This window comes from Asparagus officinalis, chromosome 8, assembly GCF_001876935.1.
Source record: "Asparagus officinalis chromosome 8, Aspof.V1, whole genome shotgun sequence".
In the NCBI taxonomy this organism is placed as follows: Eukaryota; Viridiplantae; Streptophyta; class Magnoliopsida; order Asparagales; family Asparagaceae; genus Asparagus; species Asparagus officinalis.
In genome coordinates, this window is record NC_033801.1 from 31,086,415 (window position 1) to 31,103,930 (window position 17,516).

Consider the following 17,516-nt stretch of genomic DNA (forward strand, 5'->3'; position numbering starts at 1 on the left):
GCAAGGCATTAGAGAAATGATAAATACTTTAATATTCTCAATGGATTAGAGATGAATGAGGATTAAGATGAGGAAGAAGAAGAAGACCCCCAATACATGGTTGATACAGATAAAAGTTTAAGGGGTGAGCAGCTTCGCAACAGGGTTGCTTTACAGCTTTGGAATAATTGATATATAAAGTTGTCGAATATTAAAGTATAAGGAGGTTGAATTATGTCTTTTATTATCTTTATATGAGCAAAAATTATAATTTTATATAAAGCTATTGAGTAGATTATTTTTTTCCTTGAATAATCTAATCTTTTTTGCTAGGTTTATGATAGATAAGAAGCCATATAATATTTTGTTAGCTAATTATCTCTCTTTAGCTTTTGAAATGACGCGAAAATGATAATTTATTTTTATTTACCTTCTGAACAATCAGTTATTAAATAATACTAAATTGTAATACTTTTATAATCAGCTTTACATAAATTCAAGCTCCTTTTATTTTAATGAGGTAATTATTTATAAATTTTTTAGTAAGGGCAAAAGTGGTATTTTTTAAAAAAATAATGAGATTAATCTCCTTAGCTCTTCTTCATTTGCCAAACACAAAAGACTTAACCCCTTATCTTAACTATCAAATCCAAACGGATTTAGAATATTTTTAACCCTTCACGATGAATTAACTAAGTTAACCCTTAGCCTTACCCCTTCTCTATTAACCCCTTGCCAAACACAGCCTAATTTATTATCTTGTTCATAGACTGTTTTAAGCTCACAAGGCCTAAAGTCCTGTTTGATAAAGGTCAATAAGGATAGTGGGAGAAAAGTAAAGGTCATTAAGGAGAAGAGTTAAGCCAGGGCTAGTCAGTAGATAAAAGGTCAGATTAGTTAATTCATATTTGTTATGACTAATTTTAATATTTTAGCTCTTTTAGCATTTCGAAAGATGTAAACCTAAGATTAATTTTACTCTTTTAGGTGCCATTTGGCAAGAGATTAAGTGAGAAGGGTTAAGAAGAAGGGTTAAATTAGGTAACTCCACTAGTACAAACATGGGCAGCCCCAACAGGTGGTAGGAACCGTTGGGGCTAGTTTTATCAGCACCAACGGTTTTACCCGTTGGGGCAATTCAATTTTTCCCAAAAAAAATCGGAGGGATTAATTGAGCCCACGCCCTAAAATTTATTTGCCCCCAAAAATTTCGATCTCTCTCTAATTCCCTCCCTCCCTCGCTCTCTCTCGCCAAATCCATCGCCGTCGCCCTCCTCTCATCGTCGTCGTCAGAGCTCACTCTCCGCCTCCCTCCCTTTCTTGTCGCCAAAACCAGCACCGCCCTCCCTCCTTCCCTCTCTCTCGCCAAAACAAGCGCCGCCCTCCTCTCATCGTCGTCGTCGTCGGAGCTCTCGCCGCCTCCTCCTCCCCTAAAATCCCTAATAAGAGCTCCTCCTCTGATCCGAGCTCCTCCTCCTCCTTCAGTAGTAGATTGGAGCTCCTCTTCCTCCTCCTCCTCCTCCTCCTTCGCCGCTGCTGTCTTTTGTCCTCTACATTGAAAGGTACATGTCTATTTCTTGCCTTTCTCTTTAAATAGTTAATAGAGATAGCTTCACATTTTTTACCCTATACCTGATCTCATTTTAGCTTTACATTCTTTTACCATACAGCTGAATTTATTTTCTGATTGCTATTTCCTGCCTTTTGTCCTCTACATTGAAATTTATATGATTGCTGATTGATAACTTCTTTTTTCTTTTCAAGTGGTTTGGTCTCTTGCATTTTAATCTGTACTAGATATATGAAGGGTGTTGATGAATTCAAAGTGATGACTTCAAGCTGCAGATAGATGGCATGTAGTCTATTAAGAGTTATGGTTTATTGAATGGCTAATTGAATGTTTATTAAAACAGTGTCAAAATTTGTTGAACCATTAAAGAAGCTTTAGTTGTCAAGTCTCATAATTCTTTATGAGCTTATCTAAACTGTTTGCTATTTAAGCTGCTGATGATTAATTCCTTGCTTATACCAGTTGGTATGAGAAATAAATAAAACTAATATCCCTTCAGATCACGTCTTTGTTGGCCAGGCTTAGAATCAAATCACCAACAAGGTCAAGCTTATTAAGTATTAACAGGTCAATAATACATCACCTTGAGGACCACATTTGCCATCTGTGTCGGTGTGTTGCTCAATTCAGGATATTAATCTTTTGACGTGAATTAGACCTCAACATTTTTGATGGTTTAAGTGTTCGAACTGTCCGTTTGGACAAACATATGAAGTGAGTGGTCATATCATGATTTGTCCCCAGTTTTTTTGGACAAGGTCAATGGTTTCATCTGTAAGTGAGGCATGCATCATTGCCTCTTATTGACTAATATGCACATGTAATCTACATTGAAAAAAAAATTGTAGTAGCTCATATGATCTCATGAGCCTTTTTCCCCCTTACTCAAAACTTAGGCTAGAATTGAAAGCAAACATGAAATTCTTGAGATTGGATGTGGTTGGGGAAGTCTAGCAATAGAAGTTGTTAAGCGAACTGGATGTAAATACACAGGCATCACCTTGTCTGCAGAGCAACTCAAACTTGCCAAAAGAAGAGTGAAAGATGCAGGTTTAGAGGTTTTTATCTCACTTTAACCCTTAAATCTATTTTCATCAGGAATTCGATTAATATGAAGTACCAAACCACATTATCTTTTTTTTCTTTGCTTTGTATTTTCCAATATATAAGAGAAAGTTGATCTCGTTGAGCTTGTGTTCTTCTTTGTCATAATTCATATATATAATGTATTACAAACTCTTTTCATATTCCTCATAATTCATATATATAATGTATTACAAACTCTTTTCATATTCCTCCTTTAAAGCTATTAAATTGATCATAGGAATTCACATTTAGGTCAAGTGCAATTTTAAGATTATTTATATAGCAGTTGAGGATAGATGGAGATTGGAAATATTTTACTTGGTACATCTTTTTTCAGGACAAAATTACATTCTTGCTCTGTGATTACCGCCAACTACCGAGCTTTCACAAATATGACAGAATTATATCTTGGTATGATTCCAAATATGACAGAATTATATCTTGGTATAATTGCTTTGAGGTTGGAATTATATATATAATGGTATTTTTTTAGTTGCTCAATTGAGTCAAATGCGTGAAAATCAGTGATATTATAGTTGGGAAATTGAATTAACTGTGCTTGTTCTTTGTTTAATTGGTTTTCATAATTGGTACACATTGTTCCGATGAAAAAAGCTTGCACCTTATTAGGTTGTATTTGAGGTTACTTGCTGTACTCAACTAACTTCTGCGCTATATCACCTCACATTTCTTGGTGAAGTTAATGTTCTACATTCTCATTTTCTGCTGTCTAATTGGTCCAATGTTATATGAACCCATGAAAAGTTGTATAGGTTTACTCAATGTTGATTGTCCATCCTGTGCTGGAAGAATCATACAGTGTAAGGTAATCTAAAGGTTTACTCAATGTTCTTCTCAGCTTGACGTACATATTGATTATGTATTTCTTTCTTAGGGATGATTAGAAGGCATCAGTTGCTAAAAGGGTCATTGCTGAAGTGTCTAAGTGGATGGAAAGATTTGATTGCCTCGTGGTTGGTCAAGGTCTTGGGAGGGACCCATTTCTTCTGGTTTGTTTCCTGCAATTTAAAAACATTCTCATGTTGTTTACTTATTGGTTTTATCATTTTTCTAAATAAAACTATAATTCTAAGATACTTTTCAGATGTGGCATGAACTGGCTATCCTTGTCATTTAACACTTCATGTCTGTATTCCTAGTGTACTCTCTTTTATCATCAAGTTGCAGAATACTTTGATGGCTAATGCTGGTTAAGGAGCTTGTTTGTATACTTTGATGGCTTGCGTGTAGGTGAGACTCATTTTCTTGTATGCTTTGATGACTATTGCTGGTTATAGGAGCTTGTTTGTATACTTGCAGGTGCCTAATGCTGGTTATAGGAGCATTTTTGTGGACTTGAGGAGAAACGTGTAGAGGAAAAGCTTTCAATTTTGGAAGAGTAAATGCAATTTATCCTATCTTTCTTTTGTAACTCTATTTAGGATAATTAGATGATACAGCATTATGGTGTTTACGTGTATTGTTTCATTATCAGAATACACATACACAATGCAAGTGACTGCTCCAGGAAATGTTTATAGCTATGGAGTTGTACTGTTAGAGCTCTTAAGTAGCAGATTACCTGTTGATGAGCAATTTGGTGAAGGGATTGATCTAGTGAAGTGGGTACATAGTGCATCAAAGAGAGGCGAAACTCCTGAGCAGATAATGGACACAAGGCTGAGCACTGTCTCATTTTCTTGGAGGAAGCAAATGCTAGCGGTATTGAAGATTGCCATGCTCTTGTCAAATGCAAAGATGTTTATCTGTAATTTTGTATAATCAAATAGTTGTGTCTCCCCTTTCATCAATAGAGCATGTCTCAGTTGGATGTTATGTGTCCGTTAGATATGGAAATAGTTTTGAATGTATGTAACTGAACGTATTATGTTATTGCTAAACATATCTTTTTGTTGAGAAAAAAATACAGTGACAGTTTGACTGTTTGAGATTGCCTGAACTCTTTATGGATGTGAACAGATATAATATATATATTTTTGTGGGAAATGAATTTTATGTAAACATGGCAGGCAAGAGGTATTAATGAAACTAAAAAAAATGAAAAAGACTAGCACCAACGGTTACAACTGTTGGTGCAAGTATCAGCACCAACGGTTACAACCGTTGGTGCTGATACTTGCACCAACGGTTGTAACCGTTGGTGCTGATACTTGCACCAACGGTTACAACCGTTGGTGCAGATTTTCACCCGTTGGGGCTGATTCAGCCCCAACGCTAGTTGCCGTAACGGGTGGATTTTCTGCCCCAACGGTCGTAACCGTTGGGGATACTACTTGCCCCAACGGTTACAACCGTTGGGGCAGAGCTTCTTTGTACTAGTGCTCGAAATGGAGAGTTTAAGATAATTAAAATTCATTTGGATTAGATAGTTAAAATGAAGGGTTAACTTTTATGTGTTTGACAAATAAAGAAGGGTTAAATAAGTTATTTCTTCTTTTTTTTAATTACCAAGTTTAACCTTAACAAAATAGGAAATTTTATTAATAAATGTTTCATCAAAATAATTTGTAATCATTTTTAATTATAAAATATTGTCAATTTTTCATTATGTTTAAATAAATAATAGTTGGGAAGGGAAATAAAAATTAACTAAAATGACATGTCATTAGCAAAGAACTTGTTTCTAACATAAATTACCGAAAACATTGAAGTTTCATCAATAACTTGCACTTTATAATACACCTAAATATGTAAATGCATTTCATTCACCAACAACATTTTGTACGCTATCATCTTCCTATAAGTTGCGTTAGTTAACAAAGCACAAAAACCAAGCTAAGAGATATCCTTTTCAAATTTTCCATTATTACTGTTCTCACCCCCGCATGAGGAGGCGGAGTAAATTTAGTCCTCCTCCTCGTGAGGTTTTGCTAAACCACAGAGTCACGGCTTAAATGTTGGTTAAACGTCAGTTAAGTATCACGTGAGGGTTTATTAACCCTTTAGGTGTTTTTGTTGTTTAGCCTTAATAAGGGGTTAAACCCCCTTAATCTCTCTATTAACCCTTGTCAAACGAGGCCGCTCTTTTAGCATTTTGAAAGAGGAAAGCTAATTTCTATTTCTTTTTTCTTTTATAAATAAAGGGACTATTTATTGATCCATTTAAATAGATGGATTAGTAAATACCACATTTTAAGGGATTAACTTTTCTAACATGGATGTCTAAAAGCATTATTAAAACGTTTATAATGTTTTTTTTAAGAAAATTTGTTTGTAATATTTATGTTTGATAAAGTAAGACACTTTAATTTTTAGCTTTTGATGTACGTTTAGGCACTACTAAAAAATGAGGCATCCTAGACGGAAAATTCCGTCTAGGATAGCCAGAATTCCGTCTAGGATGCGTATTCTAGACGGAATTCCGTCTAGAATACGCGTCTAGTTTATTTCCGTCTAGTATGTAGTATTCTAGACGGAAATTCCGTCTAGAATACATCCTAGACGGAATATTCTAGACGGAATTCAAAACCGTCTAGAATACATCCTAGACGGATTATTCTAGACGAAAATTCCGTCTAGAATAATTCATCCTAGACGGAAAAAAATTCCGTCTAGAATAAGTATTCTAGACGGAAATTTCCGTCTAGAAATCTCATTCTAGACGGAATTTGATTTTTTTAATTTTTTTAATTTTTAAAAAATATTCTAGACGGAATTTTAGCATCCTAGACGGAAATTCCGTCTAGGATACTTGCTACAGTAGTTTTTTTTTTTTTTTTTTTTTTTTTTGCAAAGAAATCTACTTTGAGTGTATGTACACAATATTAAACAAGAAAAAATTATATTCATATCGAACAAAATAATAATATATTCAATATCAAATCCAATTATATTCAATAATACATTCACCAAAATATAGAGATACATAAATTATTTACAAACGTTTACAAATAATTATCTTACAATGGCTATGACACTGTAGGAAAGAATGTAATTCATCCGATACTAATTAATAATCATTTTGAGTTCCTTTCTGTTTACCATATTTGCTTTTTGTTCTTCCAGTATTGCTGGACACCATCCAACTCCTTCCAGAATGCCTCATAATATAAATGTACAATGTGAGGAAATGAGGCAACTGAAGGATGATTGCGACCTAATTTGCATTGTTGGAGACATGAAGCAGCAGAATGTTATCTTGTCTTTTCCTTATATCTCAAAACTATGAATTGGTAGAGTTAGAACAAGATATAAAGCAGCACTTTATGCTTAAAGAGTATAAATTCTCAACAATAAAGAGTTAAAAAATCAGGATATGATAGCATTATATATCATTATACCGAGCATCTGCTTGGTGTAAAAAATTCTTATGTATCTTTACAGTAATTGGATGGTAAAAATAGGTGGAGAAAGTAATGAACAGATTCATAAACTTCTTTCACCATTATTGTTCCATCAGATTGTGTTTCCCTTTATACGTAACTCTTTTCCAGCCAAACATGTTCTTGTGGAGGCATATGTTTTATGACCAAAACAAAGAAAAAAGCTTTGTTTCTGCAAAAATGGGGAATGATCCCCCCCCCCCCTTGTATTCTGACACCAGGTGAAGGTGAGATGTAAACCTTCTTCTGGAACTTGATAAATAAAAAATGAAGCTAGAAAGGCCACAGCATTCAAGTCTACAGAAAACATATAGAACATGTACCCCAATAACATCACGTCTCGTGGCATAATGTACATTAGTGTAAAATGAATGTTCTTGTGAATTATGGGCCAAAGCTCAAACTGTTTCTAAAACCAGAAATAAGAAACAAAGATTTAGAGAGAATATTCTTCAGTATTATCTGATGAATCTCTCTATCTGCTTCAGCTGGGAGGTGTTTCTTTGGTTAGATTTCTTTTAGTATATTTCCGGTACGCCTACAAGTCTAAGAAAGACATCACCTTTCAAACATCATCTTTCAGAGATGGATTTTCCATGCTTTATATATAACCTGGTAAGTTCTATGGAATCTCTCTGTACGGTAAAATACATCGCAAGTGATCTTGAAGGCTCTAATACAGCACAGGCTAGCATTGGGATACATAACTGCCATTTAATTTATTACTGCTTTACCAATTGATTTCCGTGAAGGAATATACAAATCATGTATACATAACAGCCACTTAATTTATTACTGCATTACCTATTGATTTCTGTGAAGGGATAATCATGTATAAGACAATTTGTTGGTTAACAGTCAAAACAATTTGTGGGCAGTTAAAGACAGAAAACATATTAAAAACAGCTTTTTTTATCACGTGTATTGTTCAAACTAAAGAAGAGAATTTGGCGTCCACACATGTATTCATTAAATGGCATAGATCGAACCAGCAACTTGGTGGAATAGAAGATCTAATATCATTACTAGTCAGGCTAGTAAAATTTAAACTAGAAAAGACCAACATACTTTAAAAATATATGATAAACATGCCATAGGAACTAAAAAAAACATACCAGTTCTTGTCTAAGTTTCTGATTTTGCTGAAGAGCAGAAGTTTTATCCTCTGTCAACTTGGAAATCAAGGCTGATGCCTGCAATTTATAAAATACAATTGGATGTAAGCCACTGGAAAGCCAACAGATATTGTGACAGAACATAATAGAAATAATACATCAAGTAAATCCAAGATAATCATCATCAAGCATAATCTTAAGTCACCTACTAAATTGTGTCAGCGAACATCATAGTAAAAATGAGACTCTAGAAAATGTCATAAATAAGTGATTTTTATCACCAGTTGTTTGATGACTCCAGTCTCTGTGAGAGGTGCAAGTTGCAATTTAGAAGGCAAACTTGGTGGATAAGGAAAAACGTGTTCCTTACAAACTGTTAACAGAGGAACATCTACGCTAACAAAGCCAATAATCAAGTCAGTAGAAAAAATAATTACTTGAAATTACCATAATTATGCTACTAATTAAGTACCACAAAAAAAACCAAAATTTACCAGGCTTAAAGAAAGGGGGATCGACTTGCAGGCGAAGCGATCGCCGGTCGTCTTGTCGGCGATGAGGTAGGTGACGCCGAACTGGCCGCGGCCGAGCTCGCGGAGGAAGTCGTAGTGGCGGCGGACGTCACCAGCGGCGTTAAGAGGGCGGTTGAGGACGCGGCCATGGGTGCGGTGGGGGCGAGAGGGCAATTGGGGTTTGGGGTTAGGGTTAGGGTTTTGGAGTTGGGATCCTGTGGCCATGGGGGACTCAGAGTTGGCCATGGGGTGAGGTTGAGGAGGGAGAGGGAGAGGAGGGGGAGGCGGTGGAGGGAGGAGTAGGAGCTTGGAGTTGAAGATTTGGGGGGATGAGGCGCTGTGGTCCTGAAAATTTAGATTTTTGGGATGAAAATTCCAATTTTGGGGGGAAAGGAGAGCGGCTGGGGTTTTGGCGGATTTTTTTTGAAATGGTCAGTTATCCTAGACGGAATTTTCCGTGATGTATTCTAGACGGAAATTTCCGTCTAAAATATCTGGTTATTTTAAAAAAAAATAAAAAATAAAAAAACCGTCTAGGATACTATTCTAGACGGAATTTTCCGTCTAGAATGTTTTATTCTAGACGGAATATTCTAGACGGAAAATTTCCGTCTAGTTTAATACATTCTAGACGGAAAAAATTCCGTCTAGAATATTCCGTCTAGAATACACGATTTTCTACTAGTGAGGGGAGGTTAAATTTTCTTTAAATCTTAGTTGACCTATTGACAAACAATATTAAAGCACTACCAGGGATGCGGATCGACGTGAGGCAGTCCTAAGTTCAAGTTTAGACTATGATTTTTTAGGAATTTCACTCTACACACAATTGATTGTTATGAATTTCAAGTGCTCGGATTAGGATTAAATGTCTTGATTAAAATTATATACACTATAAAAAATTGTAAATTATTATACATTTTTTGTTTTTACATGACATATTTTTGTGTCCCACAAATTGAACGCGACACTTCTTAAAAGCACGGATAGAACATGTGTAAAGAGTGTCTTTCTACACATATGAGAATGTATCATAATACTCACGATGTATATATGTTGATAATGGTGACACGTATATGCATCACAAATATATCACAAAGCACACAAAGTTGTGTGTAACCATAAAAATATAAAGAGTATCACCACTCAACACTATAACTTTTCAGAAGGTCACCCATCCTAAGATTACTCTCACCTAAAGACACCTAACTATGAAGTTTTTTTTATCTTATACACTATCATAAATATTTAATTATCATCATAATTAAGATCTAATGACACAAATGATATGTGTCATGATTTGCCACATTTTTTATTTATCTCGCTATTGTTTAATCCTTTATTAATAAAATGACACTTTCATATGTGTCATCAAATAAGTATGTACACATACAACTTTCATTGTAGTGACATCTACGTCCTAAGGATAGATTAAAGAAAATTACCATTTCCTGTCGTCAATTCCTACACATATTGATGTATAAGTAAAAATTTTTAAATATTTTATTTATTTATTTTTTATTTTTTGTACATGCTCGACATAATATGGATTAGTTGCACTCTAATACCCTAATGTTCCATTGACATTAAATTTAATACCCTTAATTTAAATTTTTCCAAGAATACCCCAAGTACTAGAGATGTATCTTTTTTTTCTTTCTTTCTTTCTTTTATTTATTTATTTATTTTTTGCCACTTTTTCATTGTAGATCCCCAGATCTGAAATTATTATTAATAACATAGAAAGAATAGCCTCGTAAAAAAGAATTATAATATTAAAGATATAGCTTACCGTAATAACATTATTGAGATCTTCAAAGGGAGAGAGTATTTTCCTTTCCTTTTCATTCATTCTTTCTTTCTAGCCAAACCCTCTAGCCCTTGGCCTAAACCCAGCCATCCTTTTCTCCACCAACCCGTAGCCAGTGAGTCGCCGTCGATTAACATGATGGAAAGCTAAATCCAGCGTGCCAAAAACTACCAAAGCCCATTGAAAAAAAAGAAGCGGCTTTTGTTAGATTTAAATCTATTTGTGGGCACATATGTTACATCAGTGTGTGTGGCTCTCTTTGTAGTTGACCCACATAAAGTGATCAATCAGGTAATTGGATCAATAAGTATTTATATATGTCATGGGCTAATTGTGCAGATACCAGATTACAATTCTAATTTAATAATGGGCTAAATTAGAAAACTACAAGTCTATATAAAGGGGTTATGGTCCCTAATCTTAGGGTTGAGTTCTCATTCTCTTATCCTCATCTAAAGAGAATTCTCAAGAGAGAACCCTCAAGATTAGAAGATCCAAAACCCAAGTTTCAGATCAGTGCAGATCGTCACGGAGTAAGGTATGCTTCCGCTCTCATGTTAATCTCTTTGAATTAATCAAGATAATAAATTCCAACAAGTGGTATCAGAGCCACTGTGATTAGTTCTTAGGGATTTAAGATCAAAATTTGGGATTTTTTTTATCTCAATCTGTGTTTTTTTTTGAGATTTTTTGCACGCATGAACAGTAAAGTTCACATTTTTGGGATGTTTCTCTCTTTCGGTTGTTGAATCTATATCAAAATCATGGATTCAGATTGGGTTGTTTCTCTCTTTTGGTTGTTGAATCTAGATCAAAATCATTGATCCTGATTATGAGAAAAAAAAAATCAGTTTTTTGAATCTAGAATCTTTTCAAAGACCAGATCAAGTTCTTCTTCATTTGGATTTTTGGCCATCGATCACTTAGCTCCTCGTCGGCGATGATCGCTGGCGGCCCAGCTGTTAAAGGAAGACAGCGACGGTAGCATCAGGAAGTCCTAGGGTTTCGAAACCCTAGGGTGCGGGAGAATAAGCAACGGCGGCGGCAGTTCACTTTCGAAACCCTAAGGGGTGGAAAAAGATCGTGCATGAAAACATGCAAAAATTAGGGATGTGACAGTTTCCTCATTCAGGCGAGCTTGTCGGCAATATTTGCAGGAGAGCTCGAGTCCTTGACTGCACGTGAGCTTCGTCAGCTACGTCAGCAGGCGAGACTCGTCAACAAAGGGCTCAGGTGAGGAAACTCATTCAGATGAGCTCGTGCTTCATGCGTGCTCGAGCCCTAATTTCAGGCGAGCTCTCATGCTCGAATCAGGCGAGCTCGAAGATCCCTAGTTCAGGCAAGCTTACGGGTTCGATTTAGGCAAGCTCGAGCTTCTATTTATAGGCAAGCTCGACGCCTCTATTCAGGCGAGTTCGAAGCTCTCTCAGGCAAGCTTTTGAGTCTCGAACTTCAGGCGAGCTTTCGCTCAAACTTCAGGCGAGCTTTCACTCGAACTTCATGCGAGCTTCTTGCTCCTTTCAGGCAAATTTTGAAGCTCTCTCAGGTGAGCTTAGGCTTGTTTCAGGCGAGCCCTAAATTCGAAATCAGGTGAGTCCTTAAAAATAGAAGGATCAAACTCAGGCGAGCCTTCGATCTTGTTTCAGGTGAGATTTAAGAAGCGAGCTTGAGCTTCGTAGTTAACTAAATTGGGAATTTTCAGGTGAACATCAATTTTTTTAAGAACTTGATAGTTATGTCGGGGTTTTTAATGGCTACAGGTGAGTTTTCTTTAAGAAAACTCATAGGCCAAAGCCCAATAAGACATTTTTTTGTGTGGGCCACTAATTTATTTTATTTTATAATTTAGTTAATTAAGGCCAAGCCCTCTTATGATATTTTGGTATTGGCCTGTCATTTAATTGTTCTTGTGAAACAAATTAAGTTGTAGGGCTTATAACTCACGGGCCTTATTAACTTATGAGGTTTTTTCATTTTCTAAGAAAATTTAATTCAAACTAAATTTGGTTATGGGCCTCCTAAGTTATTTGGCTATGGCTTGTAATTATTTGATTTCTGGCCGAGGCCCAATTAAAATTTTATTTGGGCTATGTGAAAACAGGCCGAAGCCCACTTAGCTTTATTTTAAGTTGGGTTAGAATCAAATTAAGTTTTGGGCCTACTGAGGATTATTTGAATGTTCAATTAATCTTATTCAGATTATGGGCCCGTAACAATTAAGCTAAGGATTATTTGATTATTAATCAAATAGTTTTTAAGTTTTAGGGTATTAATTTTATTTAATGGGTATTTCTATGTTTAATTAAAATAGAGAAATATATTTTAATTGCTAAAGTAAACTTCAAAAATTCATTTAATATGAATTTAAATTTGGTAGTTAATCAATTATTTAATTCAAATAATATGACACTATTGTATTAAGGTTGTCTCTCATTCCAAATGATTAATTAAAATAAGATGTTGACAAAGTAACCTCTCTTATGTAGATTGTTCATGAGGGATGTTAGATGGTTGTGGGTATGTTTTCGTGTAAATATTTAATCGGTCCAAAGGAAGGTTAATATTTATTTAGACTGCATACACACCTGCGGTGATAAATGTGTGACAATTATAAGGTTTGCATGTGAATGATGAATCAATCCAAAGATAGTTTTATTATTTAACATGAGTTGTTGTCTGTGTTTGATCATTGCAACAAGGTATCACTTACAAATTAATATTACTGTCCAAAGACTTGATATTAATGTTGTGCCAGATATCTTGAGATGAGATTTGTCATTATTTGAATTTTATTGATTAATAACTATGGTTAATAATATGAGCATCTTTTGTTTATTTCGGTTATTGCATCTACTGCAACTATTTCTGCTAACATAAAATCAATTCTCATGCTCAATGGGATAAATTTCAAGGTTTGAAAAGTGAACATTTTAATTGTTCTTGACTGCATGGATCTAGACCTTGCATTAAGAACTGAACAACCCCAACCTCTCAATACGGAAAGCACTCCTGATGTAAAGGAGTATGAGAAATATGAGCGTTCAAATAGCATGAGTCTAATAATCTTTAAGAGCGGCATTCCGGAAGCCTACAGGGGCATAGAATTCGAATGGATTACTAAGGCTAACGATTTACTTACCAAAATTGAGAAACGTTTTGTGAAAAAAGATAAGGTAGAAATAAGAACGCTTTTAGCTCGCTTGATTTCGATGAAGTATAAAGGGTAAAGGAAATATCAGGGAGCACATTATGAAAATGTCACATTTTTTGCTTCAAAACTTAAGGTAGTGAAACTCGATCCTTGTTATGAGTTATTGGTGCATCTGGTTCTGTCATCTTTTCTTGCACAATTTATTCAGTTAAGGTCAGTTATAACTGTCATAAGAAGAAATGGACTCTGAATGAGCTCATTTCATACTGTGTGCATGAAGAAGACGGGTTAAAGCAAGATAAGACTGAAAGTGCTCAATTGTCTTATGCCTCTAAGGATAAGGACAAGAAAGAATGATAACGAAGCTGCTAAGGGTCCAGTTCAGAAGAAACAATATAAGGATGATCATGGTTGTTTCTTTTGCAACAAATTTGGACACATAAAGAAGGATATGTTCTTTAATTTGGTCTGTTCTGAAGTTAATTTAGCTTCAGTACCTAGAATCACTTGGTAGGTAGACTCTGGTGCTACTACTCACATAAGTATTTCTATGCAAGGTTGTTTGAGCTACCGAAAACCAAGTGATATTGAAAGACACATCTTTATGTGCGACGGACAATCAGTAGATGTGGAAGCAATTGAGCATTTTAGGTTGCTATTAGGAACTTGTTCATATTTAGATTTAAAAGATACTTTTATAGTACCGTCTTTTAGACAGAATTTGGTTTCTGTTTCTAAATTGAACAAATTAGGTTATTATTGCTCATTTGGAAACTGTATATTCAGTCTATCTTTTAATTCAAATGTTATGGGAACTGGTACTTAAGTACTTATGACAACCTATATTTGCTTGATACAATTACTTCTTATAATGAAACATTGCATATGGATTCATGTGGTATTAAGCATAAATTAAATAAGGAAAATATGGTGACATGATGGCATAAGCGCTTGGGTCATATCTCAAAAGGTAGAGTTGAGCGTCTTGTGTCTGATGTTATTTTGGATTCCCTTGATTTTCAGACTCTGATGTATGTGTTGAATATATCAAGGGAAACAGACCAAAGTTAAGAGATTATGTGCAAATAAAACATGACTTTTAAAGATATGGTAAGAAATGTGATTGCTCATCCTTCTTTACCAGAGTCACTTTGGGGAGAAGCACTTAATACATTAGCTTACATTCTGAACGTTCAAGGGGCTATAAGTTTTATGATCCCACACTCAAGAATATTTTTGAGACAGGAACAACAACATTCTTTGAGGATGTTGAGTTTGAGGGGAGAAATAAGGATAGAGACATTGCTTTTGAGGAGGATTTGACTTCAGACTCAATCCATACAGTTACTTTTTGACAATATTCAGGTTCCTATACCTATTATTGTTTAAGAAATAAATCCGGAACCTCGGGATGACAATGTTGAACAACTCCCTATATCTGTTATTATTCAGGTTCCTATATCTGTTATTATTTGGTGCTTTATTGTACCAGTGAATGAAATATTTTCGGACATAGGGATGGACTCCACTCTCACCGGAGGGAAAATAGGCAGATTAATTGACACATAACAATAATTAATTGAAAATAGGTATAGATGATGTTGTACATTGGATGTACTGGATATTTTCTCGTCAGACTTGGGGATGGACGCCGCACTCGCCGCAGAGAAAATGGGCAGAGTAATTGATACATGTCAATAATTAATTGAAAAGAGATATAGACGGTGTGGTACACTTGACATACTGGATACTTTCTCCTTTAAGTGATATTAATACTTGTGAGGTTTCCTATTTTTCACTTTGTCTGTTGTCAAAATGGGTTGTTTTCTCTATAGCTTATTGTTGAAATTCAGTCATTTTTATGTTTGATAAAGTGAACAAATAGATTGAAATTTTTACCATCCAAGTGTTTTAAGGGAAACTTATGTTTAGTCTTTCGTAATAAAGTTTCGAATATTTTCAACTGACAATCATGTAAACAGAATTCTACTTTGATGTAACAGAAAGCATTAGAGTTAAAAAAAAAGTGTAACTTTAATATATATATATTTTTAGTTTTTTCCTGTTGTCTTTTGTGATGCCTCCTGTTTTATATAAAATTAGGTTTTATGCACGTGCTATGCATGTGATTAACTTCCATGATTAATTTTTTTTATTTCCTTACCAATATGCTCCTCGGTTTTACTTTGATAGTTTTTGCTCACTTACATCTCTGAACTTTAGCATTGTGATTTTCTTTGATGTTTGTTTGAATGTACTACACCAAATTTAAAATTTTAAGTTGACAATTAAATTGACATAAAATAAATAAAATTCAAAGCCAATTTAAAATTTAATGTTATTTGGACCGATATGAAACCAAGTTTGACTTGAAAAACTATAGTGTTGTGAATGTAAAAAAAACACTTAAAATAGCGTTATAAAAGGAAGATGAATAATTGAAGCCAATAAGCCAATATGATTAATTAAAAGTGGGCTAGAACGAAACTAAAAAAATATGGATATTGTTCCAAATCATTGACAGACTTCATAACAAAATCATAAACTAAAAATTAATACTAACTCTAGTATACTTTTATATGATAAAGATATCCACATAAGCATATAAAAGTATTAAAAAAGTTCATAAAAATATCTTCTAAAAGTTATTAATTTACACAACAAATTAAGCTATTCTATTTAATATTCAGATAATAGATCTTGTATTCCTTATTTTTTATTTTTTTATTGAGTCGAGATCAATCATTCTTCACATTTATTTTTTTTCTTAACAATTCTGGAGTAATATCTTTATCATCTATATCAATTGTGATATCAGGCAGGAGCTAAATTTCTTGTGCTATTATCTTTTTTCAAGGCTTATTTATCTGTTATCTTTTTATCTTACTTCATAAAAAAAGTTGAATGTATTTGCTTGTCTGTGTTATTTTCCACGAGGATTTGAATTAAATAACAATATTTTTTATTGTTAATTTAGCTTAGATTGTAATGTTAATATTTGATTTTGATATATTTTTATTTTATGAAGAAGGGATATTACTTAACATTGGTACTATGTCATCAGCGATTTGTGACATTTTATCATTTGGACGCTCTTATTAATATCTTTATCCACCTTTTTATTACAGTCATTGCAAGTGTAGAACCATGACTCAACTCTATTATAAATGATAGTTATTTTTGCATTATAGGTGCATTAGCGTGTTTGTATATTAGTAAATTATTTTTAGGTTTGATTATGTGAATTTTAGAGTAGGTCTTGTAAGATCATTTTTTTTAATGTTGCCATGATTGCTCATATTAGTAATATGAATTTGTATTGCATTTGTAAAGAGCCAGGATGGAGATAAATTTGTCTTGACAACTTGTTCTAAATGTGCCCTGCATATTAGATTTAAAATATAATATTTCTTCTTTATTGTTATATGCACGCTTGGGTTACTTTTTATTCTCTTATTTCTTCAACAAGTTATACCTTTAGGTTGATATATATTATTGATGCAATTTACGATGATATGCATATCTCCAGTACAAATTTCAGATAGATGTAAGGTAAATTTTATATTTAGTGGCCTTTGATAAGAATTTAAGTGATGCAATATGTTACCTTTATATTTAAAGATTTTGAAATCTGATAATGCTATTACATGCTTATCTTTGATCATGTCTTCAAAATTAATCATTCGCTGGTAGTCATATCCCCAAATAACGTTACACACAAAATACATGCTACTGTATAAGAAAAAGAAGATGTCAATTTTATTTTTTTACTTATGCTACTATAAATAAGTATCTTGTGCATATCTTTTGTCCATTATATAGATTTTCCTCCTCTTATCTGGCTTGTTATGCCTCGTAACGTAGTTAATTAATAGCTTCACATTAGTTTCTATTGTAAAATTATTTGTATGTAATTTTATATTAAGCTTATGATTCCTTTAGCATTTGAT

The 17,516-nt window shown here is 34.0% G+C and overlaps 1 protein-coding gene and 1 long non-coding RNA gene across 21 annotated transcripts; one reads left to right on the forward strand and one right to left on the reverse strand.

Moving 5' to 3' along the window:
- On the forward strand, positions 1,065-4,586 carry LOC109820514. 16 transcript variants are annotated; one of them, XR_002241876.1, is made up of 6 exons: positions 1,065-1,541; positions 2,973-3,046; positions 3,401-3,461; positions 3,531-3,886; positions 3,956-4,034; positions 4,131-4,586. It is a non-coding gene; the product is annotated as an uncharacterized LOC109820514 (long non-coding RNA). The 16 variants fall into 16 exon arrangements; XR_002241881.1 differs by lacking the exon at positions 2,973-3,046 and having other exon boundaries at positions 3,531-3,645; positions 3,730-3,886; XR_002241874.1 differs by lacking the exon at positions 2,973-3,046 and having other exon boundaries at positions 3,531-3,645; positions 3,741-3,886.
- On the reverse strand, positions 7,665-8,984 carry LOC109822954 (calcium-dependent protein kinase 1-like). 5 transcript variants are annotated; one of them, XR_002242324.1, is made up of 3 exons: positions 8,588-8,984; positions 8,375-8,484; positions 7,665-8,171 (listed from the first exon to the last, which is right to left on the reverse strand). XR_002242324.1 is itself a non-coding variant. In XM_020389229.1 (2 exons), exons 1-2 carry the CDS (start codon positions 8,849-8,851, stop codon positions 8,079-8,081), a joined length of 357 nt encoding a protein of 118 aa, XP_020244818.1. In that variant the 5' UTR covers positions 8,852-8,984; the 3' UTR covers positions 7,665-8,078. The 5 variants fall into 5 exon arrangements, 2 of the variants coding, with proteins under 2 accessions (XP_020244818.1, XP_020244819.1); XR_002242323.1 differs by lacking the exon at positions 8,588-8,984 and having other exon boundaries at positions 8,375-8,581; XM_020389229.1 differs by lacking the exon at positions 8,375-8,484.